Here is a 22,178-nt window from a genome sequence, read left to right on the forward strand (position 1 = left end):
CCAAATAAATGCATAATTAATTATCTCTATGTATGGATAACATAAATACTTCATTTTTTCCATTTAGATTTTTTTTCACACATTTAGTTTCAGTCTTCTTGGCATGGATCATTATGAACATGGCAGGAAACAGGCGTAAAAGTAACTGAGCTTTAGTTTAGTTGAATATATAAGCATTCTTGTACAATTCTCTTGCTTTCATTAAAATAGAGAAGTTCACTAGTTCATGCATTTGATTACACATCTTGTACCTCCAGCTTCTTAGCACACTCAAGGTTAAATCCGAGGTTAAATTCTTTGACCCAGACTTAATACATGGTGTTTTGACTTCAAGAGTCAATCTGGACTTTGTTGTGAGATGTTTCCAGTGAAGATCCATTGTCTGTAGATAGCTGAAGGGTGTTTAGGGACATTTAGATTTCTTCATACAATCGTGTTTTACTTGCCTTTGGCTGAGATCATTTATTTGCAACTGAAAGCTAAAGTTGAGAGTTGTTGACATAGCAGTAAGATGTGCAGAGGAATGGCGTGTGGAGTGGAGGCTTGAGGCATAGCAGATGTAAACAATGAAGCAGAAGAAACCAGCGGAGGCAAAGCCATCACAATCCTTCGGCACTGATGGCGTATGACTTGTGTGAGAGGCGCAGTTTCAGTTTTACATTTTGAGGAAAATCAATAACAGAGAAGCCAACTTTCACTGATTCCAGTCATTCTGTTGCCAAGTTTGTCTCCATCTTAATCACAATTTCTGTCTGTTTCTCTCCATCCTTGACAGTTGTTCTTCCTCTCTTAGTATCTCAGCATTTCTTCTTTCTCTTGACCCCCTCTGTTGCTCAATTTTCCTTTTGCAACTCTTTCTCTTGCTTCACGTTTGCCTTTCCCCTTCCTTCCCTCTTTTTTTGAAACTTCCACAAGCAGTTGCACAACTTTCGGAGAGGAAAAAGCTCCTCTTTTCTCCAGCAGGTTTGATTGACAGCCCTTCCTGCACACTCTGCAGTGTGTGTGTGTTTTTGGGGCGTGCATGTGTCTTGGCATCAACCTGTGTCTTTTAAAAGTTTAAGCGTTCGGTCTTTCTTCTCTGGGCTATAAGAGCATGTGTGGGTATTTTCTTTTTTTGTATCTGTGTGTATGAATGCTGCTTCAGGGAAACAGAACAACAAACCAGTCCAAAGGTTGCGAAAGAGCTCTCACACTGATTCATCTGAGTAGTGCAGGCACATTAGCACGTACACACACACACACACACACACACACACACACACACACACACGCACACACACACACTGGGGCTGTGTGTTGACTTAAGAGTTAATGAATGGATGATTGAGGGCTGCAGGGGTTGGGGAGAGCAGTGCCGTGGAAACAACCCTCTTTCCCAGGAAGGGAGTATAGAACAAGAGTTAGAGACAAAGAAAGGGATAGAAAATGAATGTCTCTGAGACAAAATGAAATTCAGATTGTGTGTGCAGAGACCTGAGATGGCTGTGGGGTGATCTACTTGAAGCAGAAGCTCTTTAAGTGCCAATAAAGCAAGTAGCATGTACTTGACAAGGACCCAAAGGGAAAGAAAGAGTGAGAGAAGCAGCTGTTGGAGGAGGAGAGTGAGACAAAGAAGGAGCGGGGGGCTGTCCTAACTTGCTCTTCAGTGTGAGGGCTGTATGTGGGAGGAGGCAGAGAGGGAGAGCAGGAGACAGAAGGGGAACAAGAGAGAAAGAAAAGAGCAAGCAGAGAGTATGTTTGGTGTGTGAAGAGATAAATATACATCTGAAAGAGCAGCAGGGGTACAGAGAGCGAGACAGAGTGTGTTGCATAGCTGCAGGGCAGTCTCTTCTCCAGCCTCCTCTCCTCTCCTCCTGTGCTGCACAACTTGGGTTGAGGGACCATGCAGCAGGGTTGGACTCTTCCTTGGCTCGCCGCTCTCCTGCTGGGGCTGATGGGGCTCCGGGCGTCAGGCTCAGAGTTCCAGCATCACCGATTCGAGGACATGGTGAGAGCTCTGTATGCAGTGCATAGTGAATGCCCCTACATCACGCGTATTTACAGCATCGGGCGCAGCGTGGAGGGGCGCCACCTCTACGTGCTGGAGTTCAGTGATAACCCGGGCATCCATGAAGCATGTGAGTAACACCTGATTCTCTGTTTGACAGTGCAGTGTGAATGGGCATGCATTAAGATTTAAAGTGTTTTTAAGAGGGATTTTATTATGATTCACCAATAACCTGCCGTAATCTGAGAATCAGTGAAGACTTTATGTGGCAGCAAGCTCACACACTGAATGCCGCTACTTCTGAAGCTGATGAACAAACATTATACAGTGTTCGGATGGAAAAGAAAAGGGGTTTTAAGTGATTATGGATCTGAAATGCACAGCCCCTGTCATTGGTTGCCCATTTGTTTTTCACTTCTTTCTGTGGGGAGTGAGAACATAGCTGGCAGGAGACAGGCAGTTTGTGGGGGCTTTGGGTTTTTTTTTTTTTCCCAAAGAGATGAAATGCAATCGTTTGATTCCTGAAGTTGAATTTCTGTGGTAATCTGTTACTCCAAGGCTTAATAGTGAAGAAGAGGAGGAGGGGTTATCCTGAGATGGTTTCTTTGGTAAAAAATCATGGACTATGTGGAAAACTCAACGTGAAAGAGAAAGAGAAGGGAAAAGTGAAAGAATTGAGGGAACATCTGTGATTCATTTCAAATATTTGCCATCCAGCCTCTGACAAAATGTGGGTTGTTATTCAAAGCTGAGCAGATGACATAAAAGTTCACTTTGAGTCAACAAAGGTTTAACCCTGAACCCGTTCTTGAAAAAACTCTGCTTGTCGCCCCCCCCCCCCCCCTCTCCCCCCTACGACTCTTAACCGCAGAATCAGCTCTTCAGGTATTTATTTAGCATAGCGGTTGCAAATTGAAAAGCATAACCTCATTATATCTAATGTTTGCATTGGAAACAAGCCGAAGAGTCACATTGATTTTCAAGATTTTTCCAGCAACTAGTTGAGAAAAAAAAACAAAGCTCTGCAACTGCAGGGAATGCGTTTTTGGCTGGGGCTTAGCTTGCATTTTTTCCTGCGTTTGCACACGCAGGGGTTTCCTTCAGTAGAATAGAAGGATGTGCGCCTGTTCTGTTGCAAGGTGACCGAGGGTGAAAAACAGGAACCGTGCACTTCACGGAGGGGAGTGACCTGAGGTCTTGTCTGGGTCAACCCACTTGCCCCCTATAGGAAGTTCACATCTTTCACATGCTGCTGAGTGTGTGTGTTTGTGTGTGTGTATGTGTGTGTGTGTGTGTTTTTTTTAAAGCTGCATGCTAGAGCCAACACTGTTTTCTGAACCCAAGGCCAGTTGGCCCCATGTTAAAGAAAAGGAGGTGAATTGCAGCGCTCAAGCTGCCATTTGGGTGCCTGAAGCAATTAGTGAAGGGTGTTCATAAATTTGGACGTATCTACTCACCCACACAATACCACAACCCTCCAAAAACTACACTTACTTCTTTACTTGGACAGAAGAACAGAACAAACAATTACACTGCAGTGTTATGACCCATGATTATAGTGTAAAATCTTATGTTCTGGACACAAGAGAGCACTAAACATTTCTAAAGTTAAACCTCAGTTCTACACCAGTAGAACTTCAGTAGCTCAGTGGCTGACGTGTTTGGGGGTCCTTGGTCCTCTCAGCGCTGCAGCAGTGATTAATGAAGGGACCCCTGGGAGGAGGGAACCCTATACAGAGTGAGAGACTGTTTGGATAGGTGTCTCACCCAATCAGTGACAGATATCCACAGGAATGCCAGATTACCTTTGCCAAATAATTCAATCAGTTGTAATCAGAATCACTCCTCACAACTCAACGTCATCAGAACCGCGAGAATCTTCTTATCAACATGTTGAAATAATGTAAAAACATGACAGTTGTGTAGTCGAAGAACCTCCTTTATTTGTTTGGTTATTAATTTAATCAGGTAATGTGATTTATGTAAATTCTGTAACATTTAGAAACCCAAGACTCTGGATAAAAAAAAAATCCAAAAACTGAAAAGGAATCCAAAATAAGCATTGAACATAAAATAGACAGTCTACTTGTGAAGTCTGGGGTCTACATTGTAATGTATGAGTGTGCTCATGCATGTGTGCATGCTCAAGCAGTCATTTTAAATGTCACGCTTGGCAACACCATTTGGCTTCTTGACCTCATGCCTTCCCCCTCCACCTCTTCACTTCCTTCCCAGTGGAGCCGGAGTTCAAGTACGTGGGCAACATGCACGGCAACGAGGTGCTTGGCCGCGAGCTGCTCATTAAGTTCTCCCAGTTTCTGTGCGAGGAGTATCGAGCCGGAAACCAGCGGATCACGAGGTTGATCCATGACACACGCATCCACATCCTGCCCTCCATGAACCCCGATGGCTACGAGGTGGCTGCCAGACAGGTAATGTAGACCCTGACACGCCATGTGAGCTCCTAGGCTTGCATGTGCCAAAAAGAAAACCAGGGAAAATCTCCCAAAGGAAGACCATTGTTGGCTGATTTTCTTCAGCAATCATTTGCCACTTGTGGAGAAAAAGTTTCCATTTTCCCTTGATTGTGTTCTTGCCAGTGGAAATGTTCGAAATATTCAAGTCCCTCAATAACACTAAACACCTGCAAGTTAAATCACAGCTCAAGACACACTGAACATATCTTATTTCAACAGAAGGTGTCTGTTTTGATTTAAAATGAAAGTCAATTGAAGACAAGCGACTAAACACTAACAGGAAGTTTTTTTAACTTGAATCCTCCACTTTTTGCTAATGTCTGTAATAATCCCATCTATCAGCTTCCAGAGAGAGCCCCTTGCTTTCTACTGGGGGTAATTACATGGGCCGTGAAATAGACACACACGCAACCCCCTTTACCACAAATACACACACGTGTGCGCGATCTCTTTGAGACTAATTATATGTCCTGAAGAGTCCAATTGCCCATGACGGTCTCTCTCAATGCCACTCAGACGACACACAGGCACTGCACTATAATTTGTTGCGTAAACAGATGTTTGGGTGCAGCAGCATCTGGACAACAATGTGAAGGTTGCTTCATTTCCCAGCATCCTAGATGGCATGGTGTTGATTTTGGTTACTGGCTGAGCATTTGTGGAAAAACAACACAAATGTCTTGTTGTCTTACAGCAGGTCAGGAAGTCTTTAGACTGCATCTTTGCGTCATAGTCAGTAAATGAAAAGTAATTTAAGTGACGCTCAATGATAAAAGATGACATTTGGAGCCACAACAAATCAAACAAGAAAGAAAAATCCTAACATTTGCTAATTAGCACTAAGCACAAAGTACAGATGAGGCTGATAGAATGTCATTAGTTTTGCAAGTAGTTGGCCATAAACCAAAGTACAGGACAAATTGAAATTTTGACCACTTAATAGATCACCAAAGTGACTGCAATTCATCCCTATGGGGAACCACGAATATGAACCTATTGGTGTGCTGGAGGAAAAGTCAGGGGATCACCAGAGTCCATAGGATTCATCCTCTGGGTACCATGGATATCTGTGCCGACTTTCACAGCAATCCATCAAGTAACTGTTGAGACATTTCAGTAAAAAACAAAAAAACGTGAATTTCATAGTAGCGGAAAGGTTAGGGTCACCAGTGTTGGTAGGATTCATCCTCTGGGGATCAGGAATATCTGTACAAAATTTCCTAGCAGTCCTCCAATAGTTGTTAAAATATTTCAGTTAGGACCAAAGTGGTAGACTGGCTGACTGACCGACATTGTCATCCCTAAAAAGGCTTTAATATTGTGGCTGCCATGTGATATTAGAGGTTTATTATTGCACTCAGGACTCAGAGTTCCTTGGAATTTTCTGTCTTGTTTGGTTTAACTTTAATGTCCTTTAAAGTCGTATTGGGAAAGATTTGAGTTTGGATTCCTAAGAACACAAGTAAATCATTGTGAGTTAAATGTTACAGACAAAAAAGGAGCCTTTTGGAAAATAATTCATTGTCAGTACACTTTGTGCACTATGCAAGTCAGTTTTCCTGTCCTGCTTCCAAGCAATATGAAGTCATATCTTAAACACATTAAAACCCAAGATGCCAAAACATGATAATTCAGTCACTCAAGTGGCAAAAGCAGAATATTGATATTTTGTCTGGGGACCAACAGGGTCCAGAGTTTAACGGCTACCTGGTGGGTCGGGGCAACGCCAGAGACATCGACTTGAACCGGAACTTTCCAGACCTGAATGCCCTCATGTATTATTACGAAAAGACCAACGGACGAAACCACCACCTGCCGCTGCCGGACAACTGGGAGCAACAGGTCAGTGCTACTGGATAAACACACAGGACACACGCCGACACACACAAGACCCCATTTACTGTATCTATCTGTCAAGTCTCCAAAGGAAATGTGTACGTGCAGATATGTGGGGGTCAGAGCATGTGTGGATGAGAAAGGAAGATGGATGAGTGCGTTTCTCATGCTGGTGTGAGTGTGTGTACAATGTTTGAATATGGACTAGAATAATGAGCAACTGTAGCATAGCAGAGTTATCTTGGCTTTAACTCTGTTGACATATTCGAATTTGTGAGATTTGCGCTGGATCAGGTTCCACTGCCAGTTGAGCTTTTTCTAAATAAAAGAGAAACTGTCCACAAATTTAAACATGAATTAGACCCAGTGAATCACATGGTAGGATGATTTAAAGCCTGGTTCTTGGTGTATACGTTTGCCTGTGCTGTGTTTAGGGTTCACACAGTCTGACTGTGTTGACGTGTGTTTGCTTATCTTGCTCTTAAACCTATATCTCCTCATATAAACTGTACTTTTCCTCCTCTGGGTCAGAAAGAGGCCTCTTTCCTTTGTATTTGCAATCTGAAATAGGCGGGCCTCGCTCTTTCCAACTGGGATTACAAAGCCGAACAAAAACATCGCTAAAAATGTAGTTGTAAAGTTGAATTTGAATATCTTGATATCTGTTTGCTGTTTCCAAGCTCACAATTAACTTTGGAAATTTAAAAGGATGCCAGAAGATGAAAATAGAATAAAATGGGAGCCTCTGAGGCAGCCATTGCTCTCTCATTCTTGGACTTCTTGGACTCTTGCATTTCATAACACTTGATAAAAGACTGTACAGTATGTGACAATTTTTAGCTACAGCTAAATATTTTTATATTTTTGCCGCTGCCATGAGAATTTGAACTGGCCTACTCTGCGGTCTCAGAGTCTAAAACTGTTACCTGCTACTTTGAGATACTGCCCAACTCATGCCATACAAACTTCATTCATAGTCAAGTTTCTGTGTTTCAAAAGCTTTCTTCAAATGATAACCAAAAACTAAAATAAAAAAATACTATTGAAATCCCATCTATCAAGCACAGAGCTCCATGAAATATTTTGAACTTGGCAAAAACACATGAAGCTCTCTGCACAGTCAGGTACTGGACATGCAACTGCATGTCCTGCCCATTAAAAATGAAATGAAACAGAAACTTGCCCTGCACTGTGAACAAAGCTGGGAAGATAAACTTCATCATTCAATGGAAAAAATCATTTTGGCAGCTGATCTATTACATCAATGGTTTCATATTACAGGTTATATAGTTCAGATTGGCTGCAGGAGAGAAATAGTTTCATTCTGGAAGACTGAATGGCCTTCTCTGTATTTCACTGTGCACTTATTATTTTCGATCACTGTGGTGTAAAATGAACAAAGAAGAAAGAGAAGGATAAGAGTGTTCTGTCAAACTAATGCTGAAAAGTGCTATTTAAGTTTTAAGGTCAGATCCTTGGGGGTTTTTGCTCACATCTTTAACACTGAAAGGGGCTACTAAGGGGAGTGAAAGGCTGCTGCAGAGCTACTTCATTTCCTTTAAGTTTTTAGCTAAATTGGTCTAACCTTTGGCCCCTTCTGCTTGTAACTGATAGCATTAGAGCTTCAGAATAATGCAACAGTTCTCAAAATGGAATAAAATATTTCTCTTATTTTACAAAAATCAAATATATATATATAAAAATATTGAATACGCATCACATTATGACATTATGATGACATTTATTTGAGGTGACGATCCAATAATAATGTTGAAAATGAACAATGTAATTGAAATGTTGTAACTCTTCCTTTAGATTATATCTGTCATTATAATATTGATGTACATCATGAATTAAAATTAATGACAGAATACACTCTAAAAGTATAGTGTGATGCAATGTATAACATTCACAGGTACATTCTGACCCTGCAGTATTGGCAAGACACTACATAGGTATTCATCTTACAGCATTATTTGTTACTTTATCACATATTTATAAATTGGTTTTGTTTCCGAGCAGAGGACAGCTGTTGATTGCTAATTTTTAGTTCCTTGACTGAAAATGCATTGAGAAAACACTGGTCCTCCCAGTTGCGGGCTGGCTGCCTACCCACATGACTGCCTCCTGAAGGGGAAACACAAAAGAGTAACTGTGCCACTGTTATAGACACTTCTTTCATGCTGGTCAGGATAACATCCTCTCAGATGATGTTCCTCTCACTCATGAAGCCTCAAGCCCCCTGTGCTCACAAGCAGGCTCAGCCATGCTATATTAGCACCGTTTAATTAGCCAAATGATGATTTTTCATACAGAAGATAGAGTGTAATTTGAAAAATCTTAAGTCTTTTTGCTCCATGGCCAAGTAAGACAGGACAGAAATGAAAAAATATATGTTTCTGGGTGACAGGTTAGGGAGGCTAACCTTAACAGTCCTGTTGTTTTCATCTTAAAGGAATAGTTTGACTTTTGGGAAATGCGTTTATTTGCTTTTTAGCTGAGTTAAATGAGAAGATTGACACCACTCTCATCTGTCGTTAACTAATTTGTCCACTAAATAATACTTACACTTAATCTGCCTGACTCTTTGCATGAATAAGTATATTTCCTAAAATGTCAAACTATTCCTCTAAGCTAGCTGCAAAAACTGACAAACACATCTTGATGCTTTCTTGGTACCTTCTATTTTGAGCCCTGTATGACAAAGTATAGTTTTAATTCTCAAATCTTGTAACCAACTGGAAAACAGGAACAGCATTTGTTCTGGCTTCATTCGCTCAAAGTATAGATGTAGTATTCATGGTTAACTTCACTCAGGAATCCATTTTTTAAAAAGTTTTTCACCACCCGTAGACTGTCAGCAGGGTCTGTTCTTAGAAATACTGTATTTACTTAGCCTCTGAAAAAGAGCCCACCTCACACCATGAGTCCGGCCTGTGCTTTTGCAAGAGTATCTGCTGACAATTGTTTGGCCTGCAGAGAACATCCCTCCTACAATGTGAAAACTAACCTTGTATTGTCTGTCAGTGAACCATCGTGTAATCCAGTGGAATTTACATTTATTTGTATTTAAGATGGTTTGATATTCTCTGTCTGTGCAGATGAGGTTTGTAACACTAAGATATGATTATTTGTGTGAGTATGTGTGTGTCCTTCATATGTAACCCTACACCATGATGACAGCTCCAACTTCAAAGCATGCATGGGTGTATATAAAGATCCACAGATAATAAATACCTGCCAGTAGAATTCGGACTTCTCGGCTACAAGTGTTACGTTCAAGGCTAGTAGGCTGTGAACAGCCTGATTATTCTCACACATGTAACACAGCCAGACTGTGTTTATTGTCCTACATACCTTATTCAAGGAGAGGTATTACCTCTTGTCTCCATGCTTGATATACGGCTAGGAGTGTGTAAGCATACTTAGCACTGACAGAGAAAATAAATGGCAGCATTCATTGGAATTTAAAGGGTTAAGATATCTGTAGTGATGCATGAGAGATCGGGTTAGGTTTTGTGGATGGAAGGTGTGCAGCAGAATTACATGCAGAAATTAACTACATGTAAATGTCAGCAGCCTTATGTTAAATAGCATTGGGACTATAGATCACTATTTTACTAAAGGTTGCACCTTGTAGGTATGCTGAAGAAGTAGCTGTTGTGTTACCATCTTGGCGGCCTTTGCTAAAAGCCTGCATCATCTTGTAAACTCATCTTTCTCCCTGAATTTCAGACTCGGAAGAGGAGGCTTTAAACAAATTCTATCATGCCTGATTCATCAAGAATAAGACTCTTTATGAAATGAGATATAATGCAGCTGTGAAGGAAGAGGAGAAAAGACAGAAAGGCAGATGATATCCTGAAGAATTAACCATGGTTGCCTAAAGATTAACCTGGTTACTTAAAATTGAAAAGGAGTTATGAAAAATGGTCACGGTGCAAATACTTGCATATTGCATGGCAGAGAGTACTAGTATTTGTCCAGATAACCAGCCAAGCAGAGAAGCCAGTGGTTCTGGTTGAAAAGAAAACCAGATGTTTTCAGTCCACTGATGTTGTTTGGGAAAAGAAAGGGGCGATATGTAGGCAATGAGTAATACTTCAATATGTAAATATCTTCCACAGGTTGAGCCGGAGACTTTGGCCGTCATAAAGTGGATGCAAAACTACAATTTTATCCTGTCTGCCAACCTCCATGGAGGAGCTGTAGTGGCCAATTACCCATTCGACAAGTCGAGAGACCCCCGCATTCGAGGGAGGACCACCTATGCAGCCACTCCGGATGACAAAGTTTTCAGAAATGTGTGTAGCAGATTTAAATTCTTTCCCGATGGTAATGTTACACTCATCTGATTTCATCACTGTCTAATGTGTGTCTGAAAACATGTTGCGGATGATTGGGCACTTGATCCACAACATTTGCATTTGTGTGTGTGATGTCAGTTGGCGAGGACCTACTCATATGCTCACAGCTGGATGCACAAGGGTTGGAACTGTGGGGACTTCTTTGATGAAGGGATCACCAACGGGGCCAGCTGGTACTCTCTGTCCAAAGGTAAGCAAAACCTCTGCTCCTGAGAAAGCAATGAATAAATTATACACAAAAACACTATAAACTCCACCGGTATTGTAAAAAGCACAAAACATCACTTGTGTCCTTGAAGATGCACTCCCAAATGTTGTTATAGTGCCCAACAATGATCCAAAGTCCTCAAATTTATTTTCAAATTATAACTGGTGAGGAATTTTAGGGATTTGGGGTAACTGTTCGCTGCTTTAACGAAGTATCTGTAAATTGCTACTTGTGAAAGGATAAGAATAGCTTTCGTGAGTTTGGTTAGGTTATTATGGTTTAATAAAATTAGTTACTGTGATCATATAATACCTCCAAAATAATCTAATCTTGTACAAAATCAAATCTATTTTAAAAAAGATGTATCATACACATGTTCAGGTCTATATTTATGTTCTCTCTACTGGAATATCTTTTATCTTACTTTGAATGCAGCCCCTCAGTTCAGTCTCTGTCTGAAATAGGCTGTTTTAGTTCCTCCTGAATTTTGGGGCCGAGTGGGAACTCGCAGGTGGGGCTACTGCGAACAGTACTGCGCATATTCAGTGGACTGCATACCCATGAAGTAAACCCAGAAGCTTTTTTTGGTCTATGCGCCAGGCGAGCAATTCTTATTGGACTGAATAGGCACCATTTTTGGTCTGGTACCCAGCTCTTATAAAGGAGCGCGCAGACTGGATGCGATGACGTATGTCAAGTCGACGGATTCTATTCATTTTCTATGGTGAGCCAGAGATGCAGCTGCACAGTGCATGATGGATACTCCGCGGACGTATCAGACTGTTGACAGATTGATATGTTGACTGACCATTCCCTGTATCTGTATATGCATAAACACGACTCAACCTCAACTTTATGCAAATGAGTCCATTCTGCGCAATGCACCTAGCTTACAAAACTCAGGTCAAACTGTCAAACTAGGCAGTGCTGATCAAATATGACTCAGTATTCTATTACTGCATTTCCTATTTCTCACCTCAGATGTTTTTAGAAACATATTTTAATGTACTGTTTAGCTGTAATATGAGAAAAAATTTAGAAATAATAATAATCATTTAGAAAATGGAAGAGGCAAAATCAAGCACCGCCCAACTCGCAGCATGTCACCCATCACATCACCCACCAGCCAGAGCATTTAGCGGTCTGGTGTGCCCAGATGCGTTGCAATGTGGCCCGGTCGGTTATTAGATCTGTAGATGTTTGAGCCAGAATCCAATATGACATATGCGTGTGGACAATGAGTGAACGGCCCGTAGCTATGGCAGTTTGTGGGCATGAACAAACCATCTGACGTCAGTTCGATGGGGAAGTAGAGATAACTTTGCAAACACAGTGTTCAAAGCAAGCTTAAGCCCTGGCTTTTGACTTGAAGGCAACATTTTTACATACGTTCCCCTCAGGTTTTGGAACTTTGACCATGTTTAACATAGATATCCAACATTATAACATTATATAAATGACAGAAAATTACAAAAAGCCCCTTTAATGTAAAATTCTTGGTCGCGTTCTGCCCTGAGTTCTATCTCTAGATTTGAATTTGCATTTCATAAAGATAGCATGTAAATACTCCTTTAGGAATTAGTGCTCACACGTCTGTACATTATCCAGAACTCTTAATTACCTCTGCAGAAGTACTGAATAACAATACAGTATGCACCAGCACACAATATACGCACTGACTTAGTGAAAGAAAGGGAAATGTGCAACGCTGTGCATTGTCATACACCCCAGATAAAGAGGCAGAATTTAGCAGCAACCACAGTAAAAAGGAGGATTAAGATCACATTAACAAGAAACTTGTGGTTAAGAGCAAGCTGACGTTTTTCTCTCAGCCCTGCAAAGCACAATGCTGACTTGCTACTGCTTGTACATGAAAAAACACTTTGGTCATTCCCCATCCACATGAAAAATGTTTTGGAGAGCTTCCATTATCATTCCTGTTCCAAAGAAAGTCAAGGCCACCTGCATGAATGATGGCAGCCGCTGGCATAGTCTTCAGCATGAATGAAATGCCTTTTCCCAGTGTCATCATGAACTCCCTGACTCTTTCTGAGGCCTCTCTCCTCTACTCTTGCTTTTAACCTTTTCACCCACCCCCCCCCCCTCCACACCGGCAGCTGCACTTCCACTGACCGCTCTGTTGAGCTGCTCAAGTTTACAAATTAACCACACAGTCAGAAGTCTACCTCAGATAGGTGACTTGACCTGGCAAGAACAACCATAATACTCTAAATGTTAGAGCTTGACTCAAGTTTCAATCAAAGGACCGGCTCCTCTGGTAATTCATTAGAGATCCCCTCAAGTCATGTTTTAAGGCGTATAAAAATCCTCTGCTTTATCCACAAAAAAAGTTAAATTACCTTGTTAAAACCTTGACATCTCCTCTTTCTCCCTTATTGAAAAAATCCAGAATCTATGAATAAACAAATATTCTTCATTTCAAAAGTTGAACTTCTGGATACAAGATGTCTCCTACCTCACTGAAAAGTCTGTTCTCAGTGTGTGTGCGCTGCAGGCTTCATGTTTCCACATCACACTTTTATAAATTGTATACTGGACCATGATTGACTCCAAACTAGCCACGATGTCACAAATCATGCTCGTAGGTACAAGCCTTAAAGTCGGATTTTCGGTGAGCGCAGAGAAACCTTTCCCCTTCAGCAGCTGAATGTGAAAACCGTCTTTGAGTGTCAAACTCTGCACATACATCATTGTGTGCAGTGAAGCTAAAACAAAAAAAACATACTCTTGACTGGAGATGGACCTTAATCTGCAACAGCCTTTGACAATCTGCGTGGACATTGGATGCGCTTCAGCCATAGTAACTGTCACAACCAGTTTCGATCAAATTCCAGTTCACAATATGAAGCCTATTTTAACATGCCTCCATCTCCTCCATATTGTTTGACTGTAGGCTACTGTAGTTCTAAGACTAGAGAAAGGGAAACATCTGTCATTGTACTGATAGTGGTGCCACATAAGCACAAAAATAAACTCATGAACACATGCTGTCATATCTCTTGGACATGTGTCATTTTTTGATAACTTAATTTTACTTCTGTGACAGTATGTGACAATAAGTGTTTAAAGCCAATGTTGCTATGCTGGAGAAATTTCCCCGATTTAAATATTGCACCGTATTCAGTTTTGCATCCAAGTTTGTCATGTGGAAATACATTAAATGTCTCATCAGTAGCTGACCATGTCAGATTTACTGTCTTTCAGTTGCACGTAGAACATAAAAACGGTGAATATTTGAGGTTTATTTTTGCATTTGCGTGCGTCAGAATGCTTAGTGGGGCTGTTATTAGGGTTTAATATAATATTATTTACTGGCTTTGGCCAAATAGAGGCCGTTACCAGTTACAGGAACTTCAGCACTGGCAGTTAAGTCCTCCCTGGTTTGGTTTAAGGGTTGGGAAACTTGTGCTTCATTGTAAGATTTGATGAATACTTTCTGTAATATTTTGCCATAGGATGCTTGGAAGCTACAGTACACCAAGTTCATTAAATTGTCTGGGCATTTATTCAATTTCAGTTCAGTAAATCCTCGACTGCAATAATAAGTATACCCTTTTCTTTGATGTGTAAGTCCTGATCTGGGCTGGTCTGGATTCTTCTTTGGAATGTGAATCTGTTGAGCTTTTTGGGTTGAAGCTTTTGAAATGGATGAAAACGCCCACGGTCACATTTAGAAGGAGTACGTTATGTTTGTTTTAACAACTCCATTTGCTCCAAGTGTTATGTCATGGTTTATGAGGTTACATTTGAACTTTCCCTCCCAATCCTGGCCTCATATGTATTAGGCTTGATGAAAACTAGTGCTGTATGGTTCAATTTCAAACTACATAACCAATATAAAGAAAGCCTGATTGTCTGATGTTGGGTGTATTGTAAATCCAAAGACCTCTCTTGAAATCTACAGTAAAGACTCTCATGATTACACTTTATATCCATCTTTAATGTCTGTTTCAGGCATGCAGGACTTCAACTACCTCTACACCAACTGTTTTGAGATCACCCTGGAGCTGAGCTGCGATAAGTTCCCCCCAGCGTCGGCACTGCCCAGAGAATGGCTGGGCAACCGAGAAGCACTGGTTTCATACCTGGAGCAGGTCAGAACAAACACACAAATACACACAAACACACACCCACATATACTACCAAAAGTCAAGAGTCCAATTCCTCAGCTTCCTGTAAATATTGGCTAGGATTCCCTGGATGAAATGACTCAAAATGAGCCGCATGAAATTCAGTGTAATACAAGTAAACTGACTTTTACTTTCAGTCAAGCATGAAAAGGGTTCTTGGTTTGAAGACAAAATGCCCTTTATCCAACTTGTCAGAGCGCTGCGATAAACTGCAGTGATGCATTGCCGCTAATAGTGTTTCTTAAGCCACAAGGGAGAGCTCAGAAATGCCTACTCTTTTCCGCAGAACTGATTAGACGGAGCAAACTGAAAGGATCTACAGATACTGTTCTGGTCTTGTTATACAATATGTCTGTTGCAGATCACAGAACTGAGGAATGTTGATACTGTAAGGTTTAAGCTTTTGGAAAATTTCCTCAGAAATGTACAGTAGATTGTGACCTGATGCAGATTGCAATCAATGCAGGATTCCACTGTAGCATTCAAACACAAAACTTTATGTGATCACACCTACCTAACCTTCCTATATTAGCACGTTGTACACCGTATTTTAGGTGGCACAAACCAACTCATTACTTAATACCATCATCTATAAATTAAATTACAGTGAGAAACTGGTAAAATAGAGAACAAAAAACATGAATACTTAAAAGTAATGTGTATAGTCAATAAGGTTTCTCTTTTTTTCAGGTGCATCATGGGATAAAAGGCATGGTGTACGATGAAAACAACAATGTTATCAAGAACGCTGAGATCTCAGTGGCTGGCATCCACCATGATGTGACCACCGGTGAGAAGGGGTTGGAGGGGTGTCAGTTCATTGTTCTACAGATGTTGTTATTCCATTTTTATTAGGGATTTTTTTCACTCCTTAACTCCAGCGTTAAAGAAGTATGTGTTAGATTTGTGGTAAGATATCTGCTAATGCCTTGGCCAGCAGTGTATGAGTGACCTTGTTATAATAATCTTAATCACATTAAGAAGTGACTTCTAGAGTCAAAATAGGCAGTGATTGTAGGAGAGAAGTCTATTTTCAGGAGCTGCACCTGAATTTTACTTACCAAAGTGATACTAAATGTGGTCAATCCTTAGATTTGAGTGGAATAAGCTGCCCTCTAGTGGTCAAAGATGAAAATACACTGTGAAAACAAACCATTCAAATTGCAGGCACTATGTGAAAATGACTGTTCTTTCCACATGTTTGCTGCTCCAGGAGTGGACGGCGACTATTTCAGACTCCTGTTACCAGGTACCTACACTGTGACAGTCTCTGCCCCAGGTTACGTCCCCTCCACCAGTACGGTCACAGTGGGACCAGCCGAGGCCATACAGGTGCGTATGAGTCATACCTGATTGCATAAGTTAAGAAATCTATCAGTTAATTCAGCTGACTCACAATTTTAGACACCAGTTTACTTTTTTAGAGGCAAGCAGGTAGTAGGTTGTCCAAACATGCTTTTCTAAAATCCCAGACAAGGCTTTGGTTTAAAGATATTTTAAATTTTGTGATTCATTTTTGTGTCTGTACGTATTTGTGGACTTGATCACTCACACCTTGTTCTTCATCTCTTCCCTGACAGCTTCATTTTTACTTGAAAACGGCGCCAAAACAAAACCCGAAAGTGAAGCCCCACAACAGCAAGAAGAACCTCTCGTCTCCCAAGGCCCCTTTAAAACTCGGCCCTAGATGAGACTTAGACAATAGTTTAGATAACACACATACACTGAAAACCCCCACAAAAAACACATACACACATACACACACATACAAATTATGAAAATGATAAATGAACATAATACCATTTATGTATGTAATTTTACCTTTGTAGTCCTATGATTATGTATTTCAAAGTTCTGTGCTTGTTGTTGATAAATATAAATTGTGTGTCTTTATTAAGGAATTGTTTGTGTATTTATGTAACATGTTGATTTGTATGAACACAACGATCCTGTATTTGTAAAGGACTTTTTTGATTTTGATAACAATAATTTGATGAAAATTGAAAGTGAAAATAAAGTAATGTTTTTGCTGTCCAAATTTACCGTATCTTGCCTTTTTTATTGTTCTTGACAGAGTAATGGCATTTTTTGCTTGCGTAATGATAACAATAATGTCAAAATAATCTTTATTTTACATTATTTCAGTTCAGCCCAAAACACACACACACACACACATGCAGTAGGAGTCCATGAAGCATGAAAATAGCACCAGGAGACATAAAAATAAATCTATAAACAAGATGAAGATGAAGATAACATCAATACTGTAAATAGCACCATGTAAAGCTGATCTAGCTCCTGAATGCTGGGCAGCTGATTCAGTTATAGTTAATGTTTTATAAAATGCTTTGATACAGCTATAAATGCTAGTAGTATTTTTATCAGATGCAATACAGAGTTTCAAACTACTTTGATGTTTAAGAGGTGTATTTTATGTGAAGACATAATATAATTGTAGTTAATGGCTTGAGAATATTTGAATTAATATTATTTCAAACACATCTAAGATTGACATCTTTCCCGCTATATTTAAAAGCTGGAAAGCTGCATGTAAATAGTTCAAGGCTCACTGGAAATAATTTGCTGCCTGTTATCTGCTGATGTTTCAGGCTGTGTTCTACAAACCTGCAGTAGATGTCACTGGCTGCCCTATATTCTGAAAAGTAGAGAGAATTGCACATATATATATATATAAAAAAAGTAGTAGAAGAAGAAAGACACAGTTTTGATTCTGCCAAACCAAGCAAACATTTGCTCCTAAAATTATATAATTTTGGCTTTTCACTGAGGAGATGATTCGTGATTTTGTTTTAGGCATCTCACCAGTGCATTTCTGGACACCTCCACAATGACCATTATAAAATTATCATACTATATTATAATATTTCATTCTGCCAGAAAGCACATAGAGACCAAGTTTGGATATTTGTAGATTTATATTACACTTCTTGAACTAAAAATTCAAATAGGGACTTCTTAAAGTAGGGAAAGGTCTGTTTTCCTTGCCTGATGTACCACAATAGTACAAGCTGAATGGTAATATGGTGATATGCCTTTCAACCTCATAAACTGTCTCTGCTGGCACCAATTCCAACAAAAGTGCTCGTACAATATTGCAACAAAGGAGAATTTATTTTATGGGATGTGTCACGTATCCGTCAGCAATGAGTTCTTATTCACAGAGTTGGCATTACATGATGCATCATCACTACCGTCAAATGACAAACTGACGGTATCGTGTTTTCACTCTTCTACGTACTGGGCTAATGATCCAAGGATCTGTGAACACTACGCCACCACATTGTTATCTGGTGCTTCATCACAACTTCTTACAAGTTCATATCAATGACTGAGTCTCATCTTCCTGGAGGTGGCAGCAAAGGACAGGATGACGTCTGTTAGACTGACGTACAATAACATGAATGCTCATGTTTATCTGCTGAACAGATACCAACAGCTCCTCACCAGTATTATAAATGTGTCCCCATAGTAACAGTAAACATTTATCAGTAAGTGTTAATATTCAACAAAGTGAGAATGTAGCACATTAAAAACAGTGTGTTTAGTGTTCAGTATCCTGATAATATGCTTCCTCTGCTTCATGTTCTACGCAAATAATATTAAGGCTTAAATTTGATTTAATTTCAAAACAGGTGGCTGAAAAGTTGCATAAAATTGTTTAATTAGTGATGATGTTTTGCTGCACTGGAAATTCATTAGGCTCCATAATTTCACAGTTATTTGAGCAGAAGATGATCCTCCAAAACAAAAACAAGGGACCCTTTACTAAAAACTAGACTCTGTTCAGTATGACTTAATAAAAGATCTCAACACTTGTTTTTCCGGCGCCATTCACAAACACTTCCAAATGTAACAATGTCTCCTCTCTGACGAACAGGAAAGAGGAAAAGCACACTTCACCGGGCACTCTGTGACAAAGAGCTTTCCCTGACGACAAACATGGAGCCAAACACAAATAACAACTGAGCCCAAACAGTTTACATCAGACTATTTACTGCCACTAAAAGGCCATATACAACCTCTGTGCTACTAGTACAAGTGAAAATAGTAATACATCTAATACTTAGAATGGTATTTCATTGCTGTACCCTTGAATTTATACATTTTTTTGCGTATAATTTACAAATGATGTGTCCTCACCCGTTATTCACATCTTATAGTTGTAGCTTCAACCATTAGCTTATTATGAATACACTAGGTTTATGATGTGATAGGAGGTGACAGATCATCCACATTTCAAATGACCAACAGTAAATAAAACTGAACTATTGGCAACATTTTAAGGAAGATGAAGTGATCATGTCAAAGAAAAAATTTGTAAAGAGAAGCCGAGGTGGATTCTTCTGATGAGAACTCAACAATAAACAAATATGACCTATAAGCAATTTGGCATCAGTCACACAGTATAAAACCCACTGTCATGTTACTACTGAGTCATAATATTCATTCACTTACATCAGTTCACAATTAGTCTGGTAACTACAGTTACTGAGTACAGTCATTTTCATTTATTTTTTGCCTACTCAAACACTTTGCCACAGCTGATGTGTCTCAGCGGAGACACAATAGGATGATTGTACGAGGGCCAATGTATTCTCTGTCCACAGAGCATAAAGTGATGATCAACCGGCAGCAAATATTGAAAGACAACAATAGACCCACATACTCCTCTTGAATGAAAGTGGCCACTGTGAGAGAAGACAAAGCCAGCATTTTATACAGTGTCACTGATCTGGAGCATTCGCAGTGGTAGTATGGGTGTGTGAGGGCTTGCACTCGCATTTGTGTACACGTAGTTGGCCAAATGTGGCGTCAATGAAGCCCACCAGTGGTCCTTACAGTGCCAGGCATCACCTACACTACCTTGCCCACATTCATTGACTCAGAGTTTGCTTAGAAATTCTACGACATTCTTAGAAATTACACTGCAATGGTGGACCAGGGCTTACCAGAACTTAGAGCAAACATATAATGACATATATTGAAAAGTATAGTGGTTGACACAAACTGGATAAAAGTGTATGACAAGGATGAGAGACAAGCCAAGTGCCAATAAATATGTTTTTATTTGAAAAAAACACACATAACTATTAACTAAAGGATAAGCACAGGATATGAGGGGCATCTGCATCACTGGGAGGATTGTTTTATATATTATATAAGCCTAGTTGAGGCCTAACTGGTGCCGCCATATAATAATAATAATAACAATCATAAACTTTAATTATATACAGTATATTATTATATAGCACCTTTAAAACAGCATCACAAAGTGCTTTACATAGGAAAAAACTAAAGACAATTCAACATCACAATTAAATGAAATCCAGCAGTTAAAGGTATAGAGAATAAAACAGAATAAAACACCTGAATACAATAAACTAAGATAAAAACTGTAAAAATAACAAAACACATAAAACATTTGGAAGTAGAAACATAAAACTTTGAGCTAAGATCAATAATAAGTTTACAACCTTCACTGACTACAGATTGCTGAAAGAGAGGATAATAAACACTGCAGGCAGAGAGGGACTGTAACACAGTATTACGTATTATAATACATTGAAAATGAATGTAAGCTGGAACTGCCTGTATGCTTTACAATACGTGTTAATATACTGTCAGTTTCCTGCAACAATACAAATATGTTGCTTAACACTAAAGATGTTATATAACCTATTTTTATATACTTTACTGAAATTAGCCCAAATTGCTATATGCAATATTTTGTAAACACATTTTATATTCTGCAGTACATATTATAAAATCCATCCATCCGTTATCTATTACCGTCAACTCCATGCAGAGTCACAGGGGCCTGGAGTCCATCCCAGCATGCAATAGGTGTGGTACATCCTGGAGTTTATAACAGACTCCAATTCCTGGTTATAAAATCTATATTATCTATCTCGTATGTATCTTTGAACTCAACTCTCCAGTCTCGCTTTGTTGATTCAGTCAACTTTGATACTGATCGATTGTTTGGTTGATTAGTTTATTGATTGAGAACATATATTTGGAGCTTTATTGGAGAAAAATTCGAGCTTAGAGTTAATTTGATTGTTGAAGAGAAAAGTTTGTAATGTTAGTGTAAATAATACAATATGCAATGCAAAAAAAAGGTGGATAGTTAGAGGTGCAGGACCAAAAACAGCAACAAGGAAAAGAACAGGTTCTCTACACACTGAACTTTGCAAGCTCCTAAGTATTTATTGCAATGTTTCGACCTGCAAGGTCTTCATCAGGCAGACATGATACAATCAATATGATCATGTGACCTCCTAATTGTAGGTGGAGCTATCATTTTTTGTATATGTATATGTTTTGTTCTGTAAATATACATACATATATATATATATATATATATATATATATATATATATATATATATATATATATATATAGCTTGTTTCTTATTCACATGAATGTTTGCCTGATGAAGACCTTGCAGGTCGAAACGTTGCAATAATTGCTTGCAAATTTCAGTGTGTGGACAGCCTGTCCTTTCCCAGTAATACTGTATTACCACGAGGCTGTAATTTACAGAAAAAGCCATCCACTGACATGAGATATGTTATAGATTTAACTGTATCACATTATAATCGTGATAAACCCAAGCTGAACTCCTGCAAGCAAGACTTTATTATATATGCCTGTATTGAGAGTTGTTTAACTAAATGTACTATCAGATTTGAAGTGAAGTATACAGGAAGCTGTTATTTATATGCTATAGATAGATGGAGTTCATCTGTATTTATGTGCATATCTATGGCTATCTACGTGTGCGAGCTTGTTTTTATGTGTGTGTTTTTTTGCTTGACCTCTCCTGTATCTTTTCCATTTCCGTGCCAACACTTGCGGTTGGACAGCGTCTGACTGACTTTGTTTCCTGCTATTGTTCTGTCATTCAAGATCACATATGAGGAAGCTGCCATTACTGCAGACACAGCAAAAACTAGTTTCAGCCTTTCACCCCACACACAATCACGGACAACGGCCATAGCTGAAACTAGGCTGACCAAAAGTATAATCCTGGTGCAATGGCTGTGATTTTCTGCCTCTAAAAAAAGGTTCTCGAATGAAAGAGCTGCAGTTTTGTGAGGGAGAGGAAAGCCACAAAGCAGAATACTG

At 39.5% G+C, this 22,178-nt stretch overlaps 1 protein-coding gene across 1 annotated transcript; it reads left to right on the forward strand.

The window, feature by feature from the left end:
• The first annotated feature begins 1,659 nt into the window (after positions 1-1,659).
• cpn1 (carboxypeptidase N, polypeptide 1) lies at positions 1,660-17,064 on the forward strand. Its single transcript, XM_067575909.1, has 9 exons — positions 1,660-2,117; positions 4,223-4,419; positions 6,151-6,306; positions 10,428-10,604; positions 10,746-10,857; positions 14,851-14,990; positions 15,717-15,816; positions 16,240-16,358; positions 16,607-17,064. The coding sequence occupies exons 1-9, from the start codon at positions 1,883-1,885 to the stop codon at positions 16,715-16,717; spliced, it is 1,347 nt and encodes a 448-aa protein (XP_067432010.1). The 5' UTR covers positions 1,660-1,882; the 3' UTR covers positions 16,718-17,064.
• The last annotated feature ends 5,114 nt before the right edge of the window (positions 17,065-22,178 follow it).

The sequence above is a fragment of the Thunnus thynnus genome, chromosome 20 (genome assembly GCF_963924715.1).
Source record: "Thunnus thynnus chromosome 20, fThuThy2.1, whole genome shotgun sequence".
Classification (NCBI taxonomy): domain Eukaryota; kingdom Metazoa; phylum Chordata; class Actinopteri; order Scombriformes; family Scombridae; genus Thunnus; species Thunnus thynnus.

Excerpts from the sequence above, each read along its gene's own strand:
- cpn1 (XM_067575909.1), top strand. The coding sequence starts at position 1,883 with ATGCAGCAGGGTTGGACTCTTCCTTGGCTCGCCGCTCTCCTGCTGGGG. Across the intron at positions 2,118-4,222 it reads CCCGGGCATCCATGAAGCAT|TGGAGCCGGAGTTCAAGTAC; the intron begins GTGAGTAACACC and ends CTTCCTTCCCAG. Across the intron at positions 10,858-14,850 it reads CTGGTACTCTCTGTCCAAAG|GCATGCAGGACTTCAACTAC; the intron begins GTAAGCAAAACC and ends TGTCTGTTTCAG.